Source organism: Copadichromis virginalis, linkage group LG6 (genome assembly GCF_057382275.1).
Source record: "Copadichromis virginalis isolate Kocher_CV1m ecotype Utaka linkage group LG6, C_Virginalis_male_GT1.1, whole genome shotgun sequence".
Classification (NCBI taxonomy): Eukaryota; Metazoa; Chordata; class Actinopteri; order Cichliformes; family Cichlidae; genus Copadichromis; species Copadichromis virginalis.
Genome location: NC_140623.1, coordinates 36,394,113 through 36,409,016, shown reverse-complemented (window position 1 = coordinate 36,409,016; position 14,904 = coordinate 36,394,113). Strand labels below are relative to the sequence as shown.

Here is a 14,904-nt window from a genome sequence, read left to right as displayed (position 1 = left end):
CCCGTGGCTGGATTGGTAAAGGGCAGAGAGCTAAGTCCGACTCAGACGCCAGCAAGGTGGAGGTGGAGTACTGGTTTGGGCTGGTATCATCAAAGATGAGCTTGTGGGGCCTTTTTGGGTTGAGGATGGAGTCAAGCTCAACTCCCAGTCCTACTGCCAGTTTCTGGAAGACACCTTCTTCAAGCAGTGGTACAGGAAGAAGTCTGCATCCTTCAAGAAAAACATGATTTTCATGCAGGATAACGCTCCATCACACGCGTCCAAGTACTCCACAGCGTGGCTGGCAAGAAAGGGTATAAAAGAAGAAAAACTAATGACATGGCCACCTTGTTCACATGATCTGAACCCCATTGAGAACCTGTGGTCCATCATCAAATGTGAGATTTACAAGGAGGGACAACAGTACACCTCTCTGAACAGTGTCTGGGAGGCTGTGGTTGCTGCTGCACGCAATGTTGATGGTGAACAGATCAAAACACTGACAGAATCCATGGATGGCAGGCTTTTGAGTGTCCTTGCAAAGAAAGGTGGCTATATTGGTCACTGATTTGTTTTTGTTTTGTTTTTGAATGTCAGAAATGTATATTTGTGAATGTGGAGATGTTATATTGGTTTCACTGGTAAAAATAAATAATTGAAATGGGTATATATTTGTTTTTTGTTAAGTTGCCTAATAATTATGCACAGTAATAGTCACCTGCACACACAGATATCCCCCTAAAATAGCTAAAACTAAAAACAAACTAAAAACTACTTCCACAAACATTCAGCTTTGATATTAATGAGTTTTTTGGGTTCATTGGGAACATGGTTGTTGTTCAATAATAAAATTATTCCTCAAAAATACAACTTGCCTAATAATTCTGCACTCCCTGTATACTTCCGTAAAGTTGGCAGAGTTTAATCCAAGATATCCTTTAGTGAGAACCAAATCAAAAACTGCAAAATCTTAAAATTTGAGTCAAGACCATTCCCTCTCAAACTTTACGTCCAGCCTGTTAGGCATCGTGTTACAGGTAACTTTGATGGCATCACTGTGAAAACATCACGGTTATTTCTGACTTTAGAGAGTTCCTTTCAGAACCCCAAAAGACATAATCTATTTTTTTTCCTTTTACTGGTAACGATTCACATGAGAGCAAGCTGAACTTTAAATGCCAGGGCATTTAGCCAGCTGTAAGCAAATACTCTTGTACCACAACATGCTTACATAACGTGGTTCTAGGGCTTTAAACCTCACAATATCGTCCACAGAGACACAGATCCTTAAATATCTGTGAACAATTCCCAGCTCCTAAGCTCAATGCAGCAAATATGATGTCAAATCCATCCATCCATGTGGAGCATATCCACAAGAGGTGGGGTACAGCCTGCACAGGTCAAACTCACCTTCACACTTACAGGCAATTTAGAATTACCAATTAACCTAATAAGCACATCTCTGAACTTTGGGAGAAAGCCACGGTATCCGGAGAGAGCCGAAGTCATGAGCAGCACATGCAAACTCCACCCAGAAAGGCCAAAAGCCAGCCCGTGAAATCGAACCTAGGATAATCATCCTGTGAGGCGGCAGTGTTAACCAGCATGCCACCCATAATATGGGGCTACTGTTTAATTTACTATCTACACCTATTCCAAACTTTTTTCTGACACCATGTGTGAGCTTACCTGTAAACTATCCTCTCACGGTGCAGGTCCTCAAGGCCACAGCAAATCTCAGCAGCGTAGAAGATGGCTCTTTGCTCATCAAAGCCTGAGTTCCCCATGTTGTAAATGTGAAACTTTAAGTCACCGCCATTCATTATGGTCAGCACCAGGCACAGCGCATCCTTGGTCTCATAGGCGTATGCTAGACTAACCTAGGAGAGGGAGGCAAATTTGGGGAAGAGGTAATAATGGGAGGAGGCAAGAAGAAAGGAGAAAATGTTGAAGAGGGCATGAGTGTGCTGGAGGAAGAGGGAAGAGAAGTGCTAAGAGACTACTGAGTGGCTAGAAGAGCATAATTGCTTTATTTGGTTTGCTTAATGTCCCAAATAATCATCCATTATCCAGAATGGAACGTCAAGAATGTACACAAAAGAAACAAGGAGATATATAACAGATACAGAAAATCATCCTCTCTCTAATCCCACCATCCGTCTCTTTTCTTCCCTCATTCCCACCAGCCTCCCTTCATTTCCCCTCCCTGTGGGTCAGTGACACACAGGGTACAGTGTGCGCATACGTTGTTGTGTACAAGCAGGAAGTTGCTGCCATCAGGAGGATTTCCATCTGCTAGAGCATGTAGTCAGAAACAAACCACAAAAGGAGATGGGAAATATTCTCATGGGCCAAGTGAACAAAACACACACACTCATATATACATATATATACAAAATGTACCTAAACAAACACACAAATATGTGCTCCAAACCAAAGTAAATAATCTTTCTAAATTCTTGTTTATGTGCTGGCAAAATACATCAATTTATTGTGGCACCACAAAAGCCTTTTAGTTTGCTTAGTGATTCATTAAAATGTATGAATCACTATGAGCAGACATCCAAAAACTCTCCCAAATATCGAAGACGTTCAAGTGTGTAATCAAATGTTCAGTAATTGCTACTCTAGTATTATCGGTTCAGCTTTTGTTGTGTATGTCTTGCTGTATTTATGGTTTACACGCATGCAGCAAGACCCTTAACGTCCTGAGCTCTACTCCTTTGCCTAAAAGTTAAGCATTTTCGTAGAAGTGTGGTTTATTTCATTTATTCTTATTTATTTTACTGTGAAAAGGGAAAAATCCTGTTTCAAAGAATATGAATAAAAAGTGTCAGCAAAAATAATAGAAATATTCAGATAATTCTCATATTTATCTTTGTATTTTCATGCTGTTCTTCTATGGAAAAACATGAAATTACAAGTCTGACTTATCTGCAGGGGAAAAAAATATATTATATAATAATTTCATTATATTGGTACCGGTATCAAAAAAAAATTCAATATGATATGATAGTGAGTCAAATCTGCATCGCAGTGAGGCAGCTCTACCTCATCCTCACCTGCTGGAAATTTTAAAGCAGGGTCACCCTGCTCCGTGTCTCACACCCACACACAAAGAATATGCGGATAGGTTATTGGTTAAAACATACAGCAAACTAACAGTATGCACTGACTAATACCATGCAGTGATCACAAAAAGGTAAAGCAGAATAGCGAGAGAGAGAGAAATGAGGGGTTTGAGAGAGCACTTGACTCTTCTGCTTGCTACTGCTGTTTGGTCAGTGTTGCTAGGCAACAGAGCTGCTCTCGTAGGTAGAGAGGCACATGAAGAGTCATCAGTTCTGCCTGCAGCACCGCGAACAAACACGCACACACACAAACACGCACACACACAGAATCATGTGCCAATCCCAGGTGACAAGAGCTGCAAGTCTGAGGTTCTGTAACAAGCCCACTCTAGCCTGTGTGTGCGCGCGTGTACGTGTGTGCACATGCATGCTCGTACACATGCTTCTGCCATGACTCACTCAAACAAGGACAGGCTACATAGCTCATGCTGCATCACAAACCAGCTAATCCAGCGTGTAGTACAACTCAAACGGCAGCCAGTACATTCAAACAGTGAACATGGACAGGCTTTGAGGCAGGGCTGCAGGAAAGCCAGGTTACTGTACTACAGATAAATATCACTGTTAAGTCAAAGTCACACAGTATTTTTTCCTTTATGCACAAAGTACACACTGCATACAGACCAGACATTTACATGAGTATTAGCCACTCCTTGCCATGTTCCAAGAATGTTAAATGAGGACTTGGTGTAATTTTGTTGTCTTTGGAACAATCAGTTTTGAAATAAGAAGCAACACTGAGCCAAAGCTAAGCTTTCTTTTCCAGCCTGAGCACCTGAGATGTGTTTGTGCATGCAGCTGGACGAAATGGAAAGAGAGGCACACATCCCCAGTTTTCCAGTGGGATCGGAGTCTTGATGAGAATATGTAGTATTTAAGCTGGATCAAAAAATTCAAGCATTTCATTTTTTATATTCATGACATGTTGAAAGGGGAATAAAGAAAATCAGAGCGCAATACAAGAGGAAACAGTGCACTGCTAGACAGGTATGCACAGTCAGACAGAAAAGGGGGGCAAGAAAACTCAACTCAGTTATTCCACAAAACTATCGCTTAATAAAGTCCTACTTTAAATATGAGCCATGACTAATACGATATTTCTTTTAGTAGTAGACTTCTCCTTTTGGTTTAGCACTGAAATTAAAAGATTTAACAATAACCTCTACAGCAAGGGAATCTGGTGGCTCTGTTACATTGTGCTAGCATGCTTTCATAGGCAAGAGTGACTGTAGTGTTACTGCGGTTATACAATGAAGAAACATTTTTATCCTGATGTGAATGGTCTCTTTTTTTGTCCGTAAGACACGAGGGTTTACTAAATGGTTTAACGAATCTAAAAGTGATTCAAGTCATATGTTATGGCCTTAACATATTTTGGAACAAAGTGTTATATAGCACACTTCAAATCACGCAGTGAGGGAGTATCTCAAAAGAATTGTGTTCCATCCATCCAGCAGACTTCTACAGACTTGGAGAGTCAGTTCAAAGGCACACTGAAGCTGTTCTGTTAGCATGCGGCAACCCAATACCACACAACGACACTTTATGTTGTTTTTTCCTTTAATTTGTCACCTGTCGGTAGGTGACTCCCTAAAAAGGTTTCCGATGCGCTGCTAGCCAAAAACCACTGCTTACTCATGCCTATGGTTCAATTTATAGAAATCCTCCATAGGAAAATCAGCCAAGAGCAATGGCATCACTAAGAGCCGGAGGCACAGTGGCAGGCTAATGATTTTTCTTTTCCTTAGGCTGGCACACATGCTCAGAGAAAGGATACTGTACCATTTCATTCTGCAAGCAGCTGCTCTGCTAAAATGTGACTTGTGTCTGCAACTCAGATGCCGCGGGTTCTCTTTTTAAAAACAATTCAACATTTCTAACAGCCTTTGTTTTAGGTGGTGCGGTTGGACAACAAGGAAGAGCAATTTTGATGCCATTTCCTGATGAAGGTGGCACCAATACTATTGTGGCATTCTCTGGAGATCGTTTTAGCTTGTTCCTCAGATTGATGCTTCCTCAGAATTTTCAGTTCCTTAAATATCACATTTGGGTTACACACTTTAACATGCTGCTTTTACTTGATGACAGATTTGTTTTGGTGAAATGAATTCCAGTCACATATGGCAGGAATGTCTGAGAAACTTAAGAGTGTCTGCGACGTAATGCTGAGCTGTCACAGAGTGGCAATCTTAAAGTAAACCATCACAGAATTCTGGGGGGAGCATTATTTTAACACCTCTGCCCCAAGAAGGCAAAAAAAAAAATTTATTAATCTAAAAATACACAGGAACAAAACAGTAATTCAGTAATGCATTGACAGATGATTGAGGGCTGACAGTATGCTCCAAATGAAATCAAATCTGGCGTGTTTGCAGAATAGCAGGTTTCTTATGAAAATAGCCAAGCTGGCTTCGATTGCTGCAGCACAATCAGCGAGCGCAGCTGAACTTGTCAACGTGTTTCCACATCCTCCCTAAACGCCCCGCAGAATGCTCTCACCTGCCACTGTTCAATAAGATCATGCGTCTTTTCCCCCCTTTTGTAGTTTTATCTCATCATGTCTTTTTTCCACTGTGGCTCACAACCTCACTAAACAAACAGAGCTCGAGTTGTGGCGTCTATCTTTAAGAGCTGATCGACAGCCTTTGCAAACACGCCATTCCGTTTCATTTGCAGGATCCTGCAGCCGACAGTGCTCTCACATTCACGCATGCACGGTCTCGCACATAGACGGGCAAAACAAGTAAAATTCGGTTGAAAGGTTGAATAAGAAAAAAGTAGTACTTACTACAAAACTACTGTTAACTTTTTCTAAAATGCGTTTTTCGTTTAGTGCCATTGCTTCACCTTTTCTTTTCTTCACTCGTTTCTTTTCCAGCTTTTTACAGGCGTACATCTTACCGGTGGCACGTACTTGGCAGGCACAAACCTGGAAAACAAGCAGCGAAAAAAACGTGATCGCACTCACATGCGCATTAAAAATAAAACACACGCCCCTAAAATATAACTAATGGAAGTTAATATGTCACACTGCAGATTTTCCCACCCAGCATCACTGGAGTGGCGACAAACGCTGGTGCATTAACTGACAGTTAACAGTTACTTGTAACCAATTAACTCATTAAAGTTTAACTATAACTTTAGTCATTATAATTCCACCTTATAAAACATTATTTATTCCTCATTTCTTACCTCGCCAAATCCACCTTTTCCTAGTACTCTGTAATGTCTGAAGGTATTTTTGGTTACTGGTTGCCTGCAGAGGTGCAATGAAGAATAAGAAAGGGATAAAGACAGAGAGACAAAACACAGAGGAGACATTAAATAGGAGTTTATTTCATTTTCACAGACCATGTGATGTTGCAGACAGAGTAATGGTCTAATATATTATTAATCCACCCTGATGACTGCTGTTTCCACCCTGCTTTGGTTTCAAAGCCATTATGCAAAGCATCATCAATTATTAACCACTCACACAGAATCACCGATTGGCACTACCACCTGTTTTAGTGCAAAAACCGTTCCTTCTGCTATACTTTAATATTTACTTTTTCGTTATATATCTCTTTTACTGCTTTAGCGACAGTCAAAGACAGTAATTGTTCAGCCTCAGACGACCTGAACAGGGAACGTTTAGTATGTGCATGTCACGTTTTTGATGTAAATCTTAATGTACATGCTTTGCATGTTTGCTTTTCCAAGTGTGTAATACGCTGTGACTACCCACCTCTCCAACCATTTCCACTGCAGGAAGCGAGAGAAGTACATGGACTCCTGGTAGGAGGAAAATGGAGCTCCACTCAGATAATCACGAACTATTCTGGAGCAAAGGAGAGACAGAGAAGGGGGAGTGGTGACCATTTTAATAACATATCAAATATAACAATAACATCTTACATGTCAGAGTAAACCAGGAAAAAACCCAGATTTCATGTTACCCCTAAACACTTCCTTTTTTTAAACCTTGGCAGTGACTACAAACAGACACATCCTTTGACTGAATACCCACTGGATTACATACGGCCACATCTGTATATATCTGTGAACTTTTGTGTGCGCCATGGACATTGCAGAGTTCAAAAGTCACTCTCAGTGGAAAGATGGAAAACACTGAATGTCAATATGCCACCATGAAAAACGAAAAATGCCTTTGAGCAGGGAAGTTCCACTCAGTTCAACCAGGAAACGGGATTTATGGAAACCGTTTTTTATTGAGTCTGAGGTTCAGCGGAACATCTAATCTCATTTTACCTGCCACGTGAATGTGGGTGTAAGTCTGGAAACACACACACACAAAAAGGACTGCATTTTTCTTAAATTCTTAGCAAAAGACGGAAGCCACTAACACCCAGCAAAAATATAACTCTCTGCGGGGTCACAAAGGGTGACAGTCTCACCGTCTCCTAGCCGTGCATAAACTGCCACTCCGCTGGGAGTTGTTAGGACACGACTCTTTGACATCCGTGCGTCATCCTCGTAGATCAGTGTCTGTTTTCAATGGTCTCACCACAGATGTTTGACTTAAACACCATCTCTTGACACTAAAGCGGTGAGCTAAACAGCACTGATGTGTTGCGGTTACTTTAAGGCTGAGCTATCTACTGTGCTTGCGTTGAGTGTTGGCAGATTACATATTTTAAAAAGTAGACTGACATAACCACCAGGACGTCACCCAGTGGCTTTGGATTCTGCATTTTGAAGCTTCAGCGTTGCTGCTCTTTAAAAAAAAACAAAAAAACCCCCCAAAACCCAGAAGTAACTGTTATGGATGAAAGGGTGGAGTGCTGAACAATCAGTTAACGTTAGCTAGCTTAGTTAGCAAACTGCATTCTTAATCTGTACAGATGCAGCATACAGACACACATATTCAATGCAATTTTATTTATATAGCACCAAATCACAACAGTCGCCTCAAGGTGCTTTGCATTGTAAGGTAGACCCTACAATAATACATACAGAGAAAAAGCCAATAATCATATGACCTCCTATGAGCAAGTGACAGTGGGAAGGAAAAACTCCCTCTTAACAGGAAGAAACCTCCGGCAGAACCAGGCTCAGGGAGGGGCGGGGCCATCTGCTGCGACCGGTTAGAGTTGCATATCAACTATTTAGTGCTAAATAACAGACTAATGAAATAGTAACAGAAGCACAAACATGTTAGATGATCTGTACTACACAGCAAGTCATATTATTAGCTTTGTAATCTATAAAAAATGTTTCAAAGAGCCTTTTTCAAACCAGCCTCAACAAACCAGCCTGACACAATGAGGAAATGCAGTTTTTAACTACTTTTTTTTAGATCCAGGGGGTGCTCCTTGAATTAAATGAAAGGTCAGTTTCTATTGCTAAAGTCTCTACCAACAGAAAATGGCAAAACTGCAATTCCTGAAGTGGCCACTTAAGGCTGAGTCAGTCATCATTGAAAATGTCCAAGTTATCAAGATAAAAAGGTCACTGATAGCCTGGTACAAACATTTATAAATATTTTAAAAAGGGTTTCGTCCCTATGGGCAGCTTCCCCTTCAATAATAATCATAGGATGGGAACATTCTTTCTAACTCATCTTTAAATGCCGGTAGGGCTTAAACTTTATCGGCAGCTACAGTCGATAGCTGTCTGGCGTCACCTCAACTAGCTGAACTGGACCTCTTAACCATATTTGTGGTTTTGGAGTCTTTGGGTTCATTTTTAATGGATCGTGACTTGCTGTTTGATGCAGACTATTCAAGGACTTTATGCTTCAGTTCTGGTGAGAAATTGAAATATTTTAATAGTCTGTCACAAATTAGAAGGTATTTGTGTTTGTGCACGGATGGAGCTTTTTAACCATTCTTCATCTCATCCAAATACAGAATAATAATTTAAACAGAGAGGAGTCATATGCAGATACTAAATTAACTAAACTTTCCATGAAAGATGGACCTTAGCAATCCAAACCCCCAGGTCGCAATGCAAACATCAGCTTAAAAAACAATAATAATTTAATTATTAAACAATAAAACAGACTCCCAAAGACTCCTTACAGTGCCCCTCTAAGCCATTTAACTGTCAACTATAATAGTCAACATGATGCAAAATGATCAGTTTCTTCAAAGCAAGCAGTAATCATCTTCATTACATTTATCCTTGTGACACAAGCTGCACTATTCCCAAACTACAAAAACCCCACATGAAATAACAAATACTCTGGGACAGTCATGACAACCACTGCCCGGTGTGATCACAACCTCCTCTACCAGCCAACAACACATGACTAAAAACCAGAGTTACAGCACACATTCTCCTCAGCCACCCAAATGTCAAAGATATGCTCATATTTATCCAGCAGATTTTCCTTGACCATATTTTAAAATTACTTCATCACTAAGGAGGACAAGGATAGCTGCCTGTGGTTACCAACAGTGCTGGAGTAGCTGTTCTTGGCAAAAAGACTTGAGAGTAGAGAGTTTCCATCGGGGAAGCACCCTCGGCTGTGTGAAAGAAAACTGAGTTATGTCATTATGGAACTCAGTTGCTCTGTAAATTAAGTGAACATCCATTTGAATTGTTTGCAGGAGTAGAGTGTCAACAGGATTTTATCAATCTACCCTTTGTTGTTTCTCAGCCTACAAGGGGTTTCTCCTAAACACGTGCATTAGCATGTTTCTTGTTCCTTGTGTATCAAACTTCAGTTTCCACTCTGTCACTGAAGAAATCAAGAAACAAAAACTATTTCCTCCCAGATTCTGTTCGCTTATCGGTTTGACAGGCCTGAAAGGGGCTCCAGAAAGGAAAGAGCTGAGCAGAGCTGCAGACAGCCATCACTGGGAGTAGAAATAAACACAGCTAATAATATGGCTTTTGTTAAACAAAGGGAGCGGGAGAAGACAAGAAGAGGGAAGAAAAATCAGCAGTGAGACCTTTGTCAACACAGCGGATATACAAAACATCACGATACACATGAGATGGGCCACACACACACTACTCTCAGTATGACATAACAATATGTTCCACCACTGCACCAAGAAAATAAAAAAATAAAAATCCACAAGTGAGCTAATATATTTCTGTTAGTGGGAGTGCAGCTCTGCCAAAAGTCACGTTCACACGTGCAGCACCATGCTTTCCTACAGGTTTTCCCTTTGAGAGAAAAAAAAACAAACAACGGAGCAAACGCTGGTTCAGAATTACACATCGGAATAAAATATGAAGTTACACAACGGAATAATACAAATAATGATAGTGAAAGGAAGAAGTGATGACCAGAGTTGGACGGGAATCCCATTCAAAAACATCTGAGCTGCTGCTGCTGCACGGCTTCAACACGTGCCTGTGTTGTTCTCTTCGCCGTTTTGCCCCGCTCTCCTTCACACTCTCTTTCCATTTCTCCTAACTTTTCCCCTAATTCTCCTTTTCGTCCTCCTTTCCTTACTCTGTGTAGGTTTTCTAACGATGCGTCCTCATGCTCTGCATTTCTTCAGACTTATCACTTCATCACCTGCTGAGTTTTGAATCCAGTCAAGAAATGGAGCAGATGCTGTGCTTCTCACATCAACAAAAGCGCAGTATTCTGGTTATCCTCTTTCTCACACCGTTTCCCTGCTCTCCCTGATGCCCTTTGGACAACTTGGGGGAAGACATTTATGCAGGAAGAAGGAAACTTGCCTAACTGAACATGACTTGAGATGAGAGACTCTGTGGAGGTTTTTCTGGGTTTTGCTCATCTTAAACATAACCAATGAAGCTCCCAGTTTTAGTCCAGCACAAACCACATCACCTCACTTCTTCTACACATGCATTTGCCAACTTTTTCCTTCACACACCACCTCCTGCTGTGTGTCTGCATTGCTCACTCAGCCTCTAAACCCTCAAGCAAATCTCCCCAACACAGAGAAAATTAAGATATGTGAATAAGCTTTAGATAAACTAAACAAAACTTCATACTCAATTAAAATCATCGGGTCGAGGAAACTTTTTGGGAAAAATTAATCACTGCTTCAAAACATTCTGGCAACCGCACGCTTGTCCCTGTCAGCCACTTTGACTAGCTAACTTTGCATTCCTGTCTTCATGGGTCTGTGAAAGTGGCCGCGCTCTGTCAATCAGACATTTGCATAAAGGTTCCCTATACCTGAGGGAGGGAGATAATATCTGACTGTATGCAAGAGTGCATGCTGATGTCATAGCTGGGTGTTTTCTCAGCAATGATCCCCACTTCTCTTGAGCTCCTGTTTGGTGAAGCTTAAGTGAATCAAAGGTTAGTGACAGCATTTCCAATCCAAATCCATTTGCCCTTGTGGTTATGAGCTCAGACTTCACAGAAATTTTGATTTTGCCAGCAATGACAACACATGGCTCCATCAGCCCGCTGATTTAATGCATGCTGTACATGTTACATGTAAACCTGATACATTTGAGTTGTTTATTTTCTGTTGTTTAAGAGTAAGATTTATATTTTATGTGCTATGTGCATAAACTAAATTAATCCAGTTAAAAAAAAAACGTGGTGGGGGCGCACCATCTTCCCAGAAAGGAAGCCCACAGATCGAGTTTTAATTTGCATATTGCCCAGAAGCTTCCTGAAGATGACCTCAAAGATCTTATCATCAGGAAGCTTGAATCTATTTAACACTACAGTTAATAATGTCTTCTTCTGTGATGTGATCAAGTGATTTATCAACCAGAGACTGATAACAGCTAGATGGGTGCACAACATTTAAATGCTAAAAAGAAAGGTTGGGTTTTTTGGTTTGTTTTTTGGTAACCAACCAACTGATTCCATGGCAATGCTGTTTCATGTACCAAAAGAAAAATATATGAATTATAGTTCCAGGCATTGATTACAATTATTTCAGTAAACTAGTAAAAATAAAATAAAATACAGGAATAGACCCCAATGTGTGTTAAGCAGACCTGGGTCACCGAGGTGGTTTGGTCAGTTCACTGTTAAATGTCAAACAATCTGAAAACATCACCTTTGTAAAAGTAATCTGATGTATTGGTAAATATCAAACTCGGGATAAAATAAGAATTGCAAAGCTGCTTTAGTAGAATTACAGAATCGCAATGTGCACCAGGAAATTTGGCAGAATAAGCTCTCTTTAATAGTAGACTTGTCGTGGTCCTTGGTCTTTGACCTAGGGTTATCCTTGGTTTTGTTTTTTGGATCTTTAGTTGTGATTACCTTTGTGCTATGGGTTCTTGTTTACATTTTAGTATAGATGTGCATTTACTCCTTTGTGTGTTTCAGGTTAACCTAGCTTCCCTAGTGTTCCATTGTAGTTTGTTGTCAAGTTTTTGTCTCAGAGTTAGATATTTCACTGTTTACTCATTTCCTGTTTTATTTTGACAGTCATGCATCTTTGGATCTTTTGGAGATTCTTTGTTAGCTTCTGCATTTTGGACTTTGCCATTTTCTGGACCAAGAAGCATGTTGTTTCAGGTCCATGAAGCTTTTTCCTCCACATAGTGTTTCTTAAGAGCCTGGTTAGAGTCTGGTTATCATTTTCCAAACATCTTGCCAAACTAAATTCACCCAGTTGGAATCTAACTAAAACAAATGCAATCAGCTAACCAATCGGCACACAGTGCAATCATCTTAGGGATTAGGAATAAGTCACTACAACGACTTTAAGTAATAACAACAGAGTATAGCATATGCCGTTAAAAATATGTAATATGCCTTTTATGTGTGAAATGATTACCATTGCACTTACCACTGTAATATAATTAAGAAACCAAAACACAAACTGAGATGATACTACAAATATGAGCGCATACCCGAGTATCGCTGAGGTGTACGTGTGTCACTGTATGTTCAATAAGAAGTACATGTGTGGGTAATAATCCCCAGTCTGTTTGCTTCTCCTGGCTCTCAGAGCAGGAAGGAGAAACACCTGCAAGTGTGTTTGTGTGTGTTTGTAAACCTGTTTGTGTGTGTGTATGTGGCGAACACTGAGGTGGCTGTTGTTTTCATGCCAGCCATCCGGATGCTCTCTCTGCCCACTGCTCCTTTTCATTTGGCTCAACTATGCGTACGTATTTGCGAGTGTGTGTGTGTCTGTGTGTAGTACGGCATTCCAGGTGCCCGCTGCCTCATCATCAGCAGTGACAGGGAGCAATGGTCCACACACACACACTTTCTTTCTCTCTCTAAAGATTCTGCTAGTGCCTACACTTAGATGCCCAGACGCAACCATGGCAAAAAAATAATCATAATAATTATATTTTTTTTAAAAAAGAAATAAATCAATGTATAAAATTCCATTTGAATTTTCCCTCCACAGCCTGTCTGCATGAGGGCTGCGCAAATAAAAGAACAAATAAAAGCAGCAAGTTAGATTTAAAAACATACTTGGTGCAGTCATTGAAGAGCTCCTTACACGGACTCTGCTCCAACCTCTCCCGGCACCCAGCGACAACATCCTGGGGTATGTCAGGCAGATGGGCTGCCGACTTGAGGGTTTAAAGAGACAGAAAAACAGCAGGTGAGGCAAACAGATGCAGAGAGACAGAAGAGAACATGCTCAGTGTAACATGGTCACAGATTGTTGAAGATGTGAAAATAGATTTTATACCAGAATTGTGCTTGAATCTTTCTGTTAGTGAAAAAACAAAACAAATTGAAGTTCCCCTGTCTGTTTGCTCCGACTCATTTCAGTCAGTGAGAACATTAGCATTTATGTGAATCAGCTTAAAAATAACTGCCTTGTGCAGCTGTAGTGAAAACACAAAAGAAGACCTAATGGGACAGTGAAGTACACATTCACACATGTAAGAGCCAGAATTAAATGCATGACTTGACCATTTTATCTCCAGCTTACTTTATTTACCGATAGCTGAGCATATTTCCAGTTAACAAACAATTAAATAAACCCTAAGCAGTTTTATTACACTGAATAAAATTCAATGAGACGATCATCTGGAAGTGCATGTATTAACTTAAACTAATATATAAATCATTTATGGCCGTATCATGCAGCCCTGTAATTAAATGAGCAGGTTGGTGCATCTTACCCCATTATTAAAGTATGTGTCTAAAACATTCAGTCCACAGTCCCTCCTTTTCTCATCGGGAGCTAGCTGATACATAGCCTGTCACAGAAAAACAGAAGTTGTAGGAACCACAGCAAGCCATGCTCATTCAGCCATCTTTAAAACTTCTCCAAATAAGGTCAAAGTCACAGAGAAGAAAGCAAAGAAGGCTGAAGCAAAGAGGGAAAGATGCTGTGTTAATGAACAGAGGAAATCAGGGACAGCTGACTAATGGTGGAGAGTTAGCAAAGACAAACATCTCGTTTTAGTCATGGCAGCAAACTGGGAACTATTTTCTTCTTTTCACCATCACAGATTGTGTCTTTGGTCAAATATGGCTGTAGGCAGGGACACAGTCTGGAGTTTGACTGCTTTGCGCCGTGTGTTTTGTTTGAAAACACGCTCCGCAGAGACGAATGGGACTGAGCAGCACTACTACGCATCAGCCAAGACACAAAGTCCTCGGGGAGACTCGTGGCACATGTTGACGACTAAAAAGTTGCTCATTAAATTTCAAGCATTTGTCAGTTGGTGTGTATATATGTGTCTGCCTACCTTAAAAAAAACCCCTAAAACTAAAAGAAACAAAAACAACACAAATCTAGGACCCCATTAAATTCCTCGCCTGTTTTCCTTCTTGCATACCATCAGGGGCCTAGACACAAGCTTGGGCCTGTGTTTGCCTGCTCACCCAGGGGACCTGCCTCTGACGTTGGCTTGACCTCATGGAGGAGTGCATGGAGGAAGGGGAGGAGTCTGCTCCCTGACAGCTTCTCTAAGT

The 14,904-nt window shown here is 40.7% G+C and overlaps 1 protein-coding gene across 2 annotated transcripts in view; it reads right to left on the bottom strand.

The window, feature by feature from the left end:
* The window catches only part of grk4 (G protein-coupled receptor kinase 4), a 54,111-nt gene that overhangs the window by 15,020 nt on the left and 24,187 nt on the right, over positions 1-14,904 (bottom strand). For both annotated transcript variants that reach the window (XM_085460252.1, XM_085460253.1), the window contains exons 4-9: positions 14,106-14,183; positions 13,444-13,544; positions 6,838-6,930; positions 6,303-6,366; positions 5,899-6,039; positions 1,669-1,859 (exon numbers count right to left, since the gene is read on the bottom strand). In XM_085460252.1, coding sequence (XP_085316378.1) covers positions 1,669-1,859; positions 5,899-6,039; positions 6,303-6,366; positions 6,838-6,930; positions 13,444-13,544; positions 14,106-14,183 — 668 coding nt within the window. The remainder of the gene's footprint in view (positions 1-1,668; positions 1,860-5,898; positions 6,040-6,302; positions 6,367-6,837; positions 6,931-13,443; positions 13,545-14,105; positions 14,184-14,904) is intronic.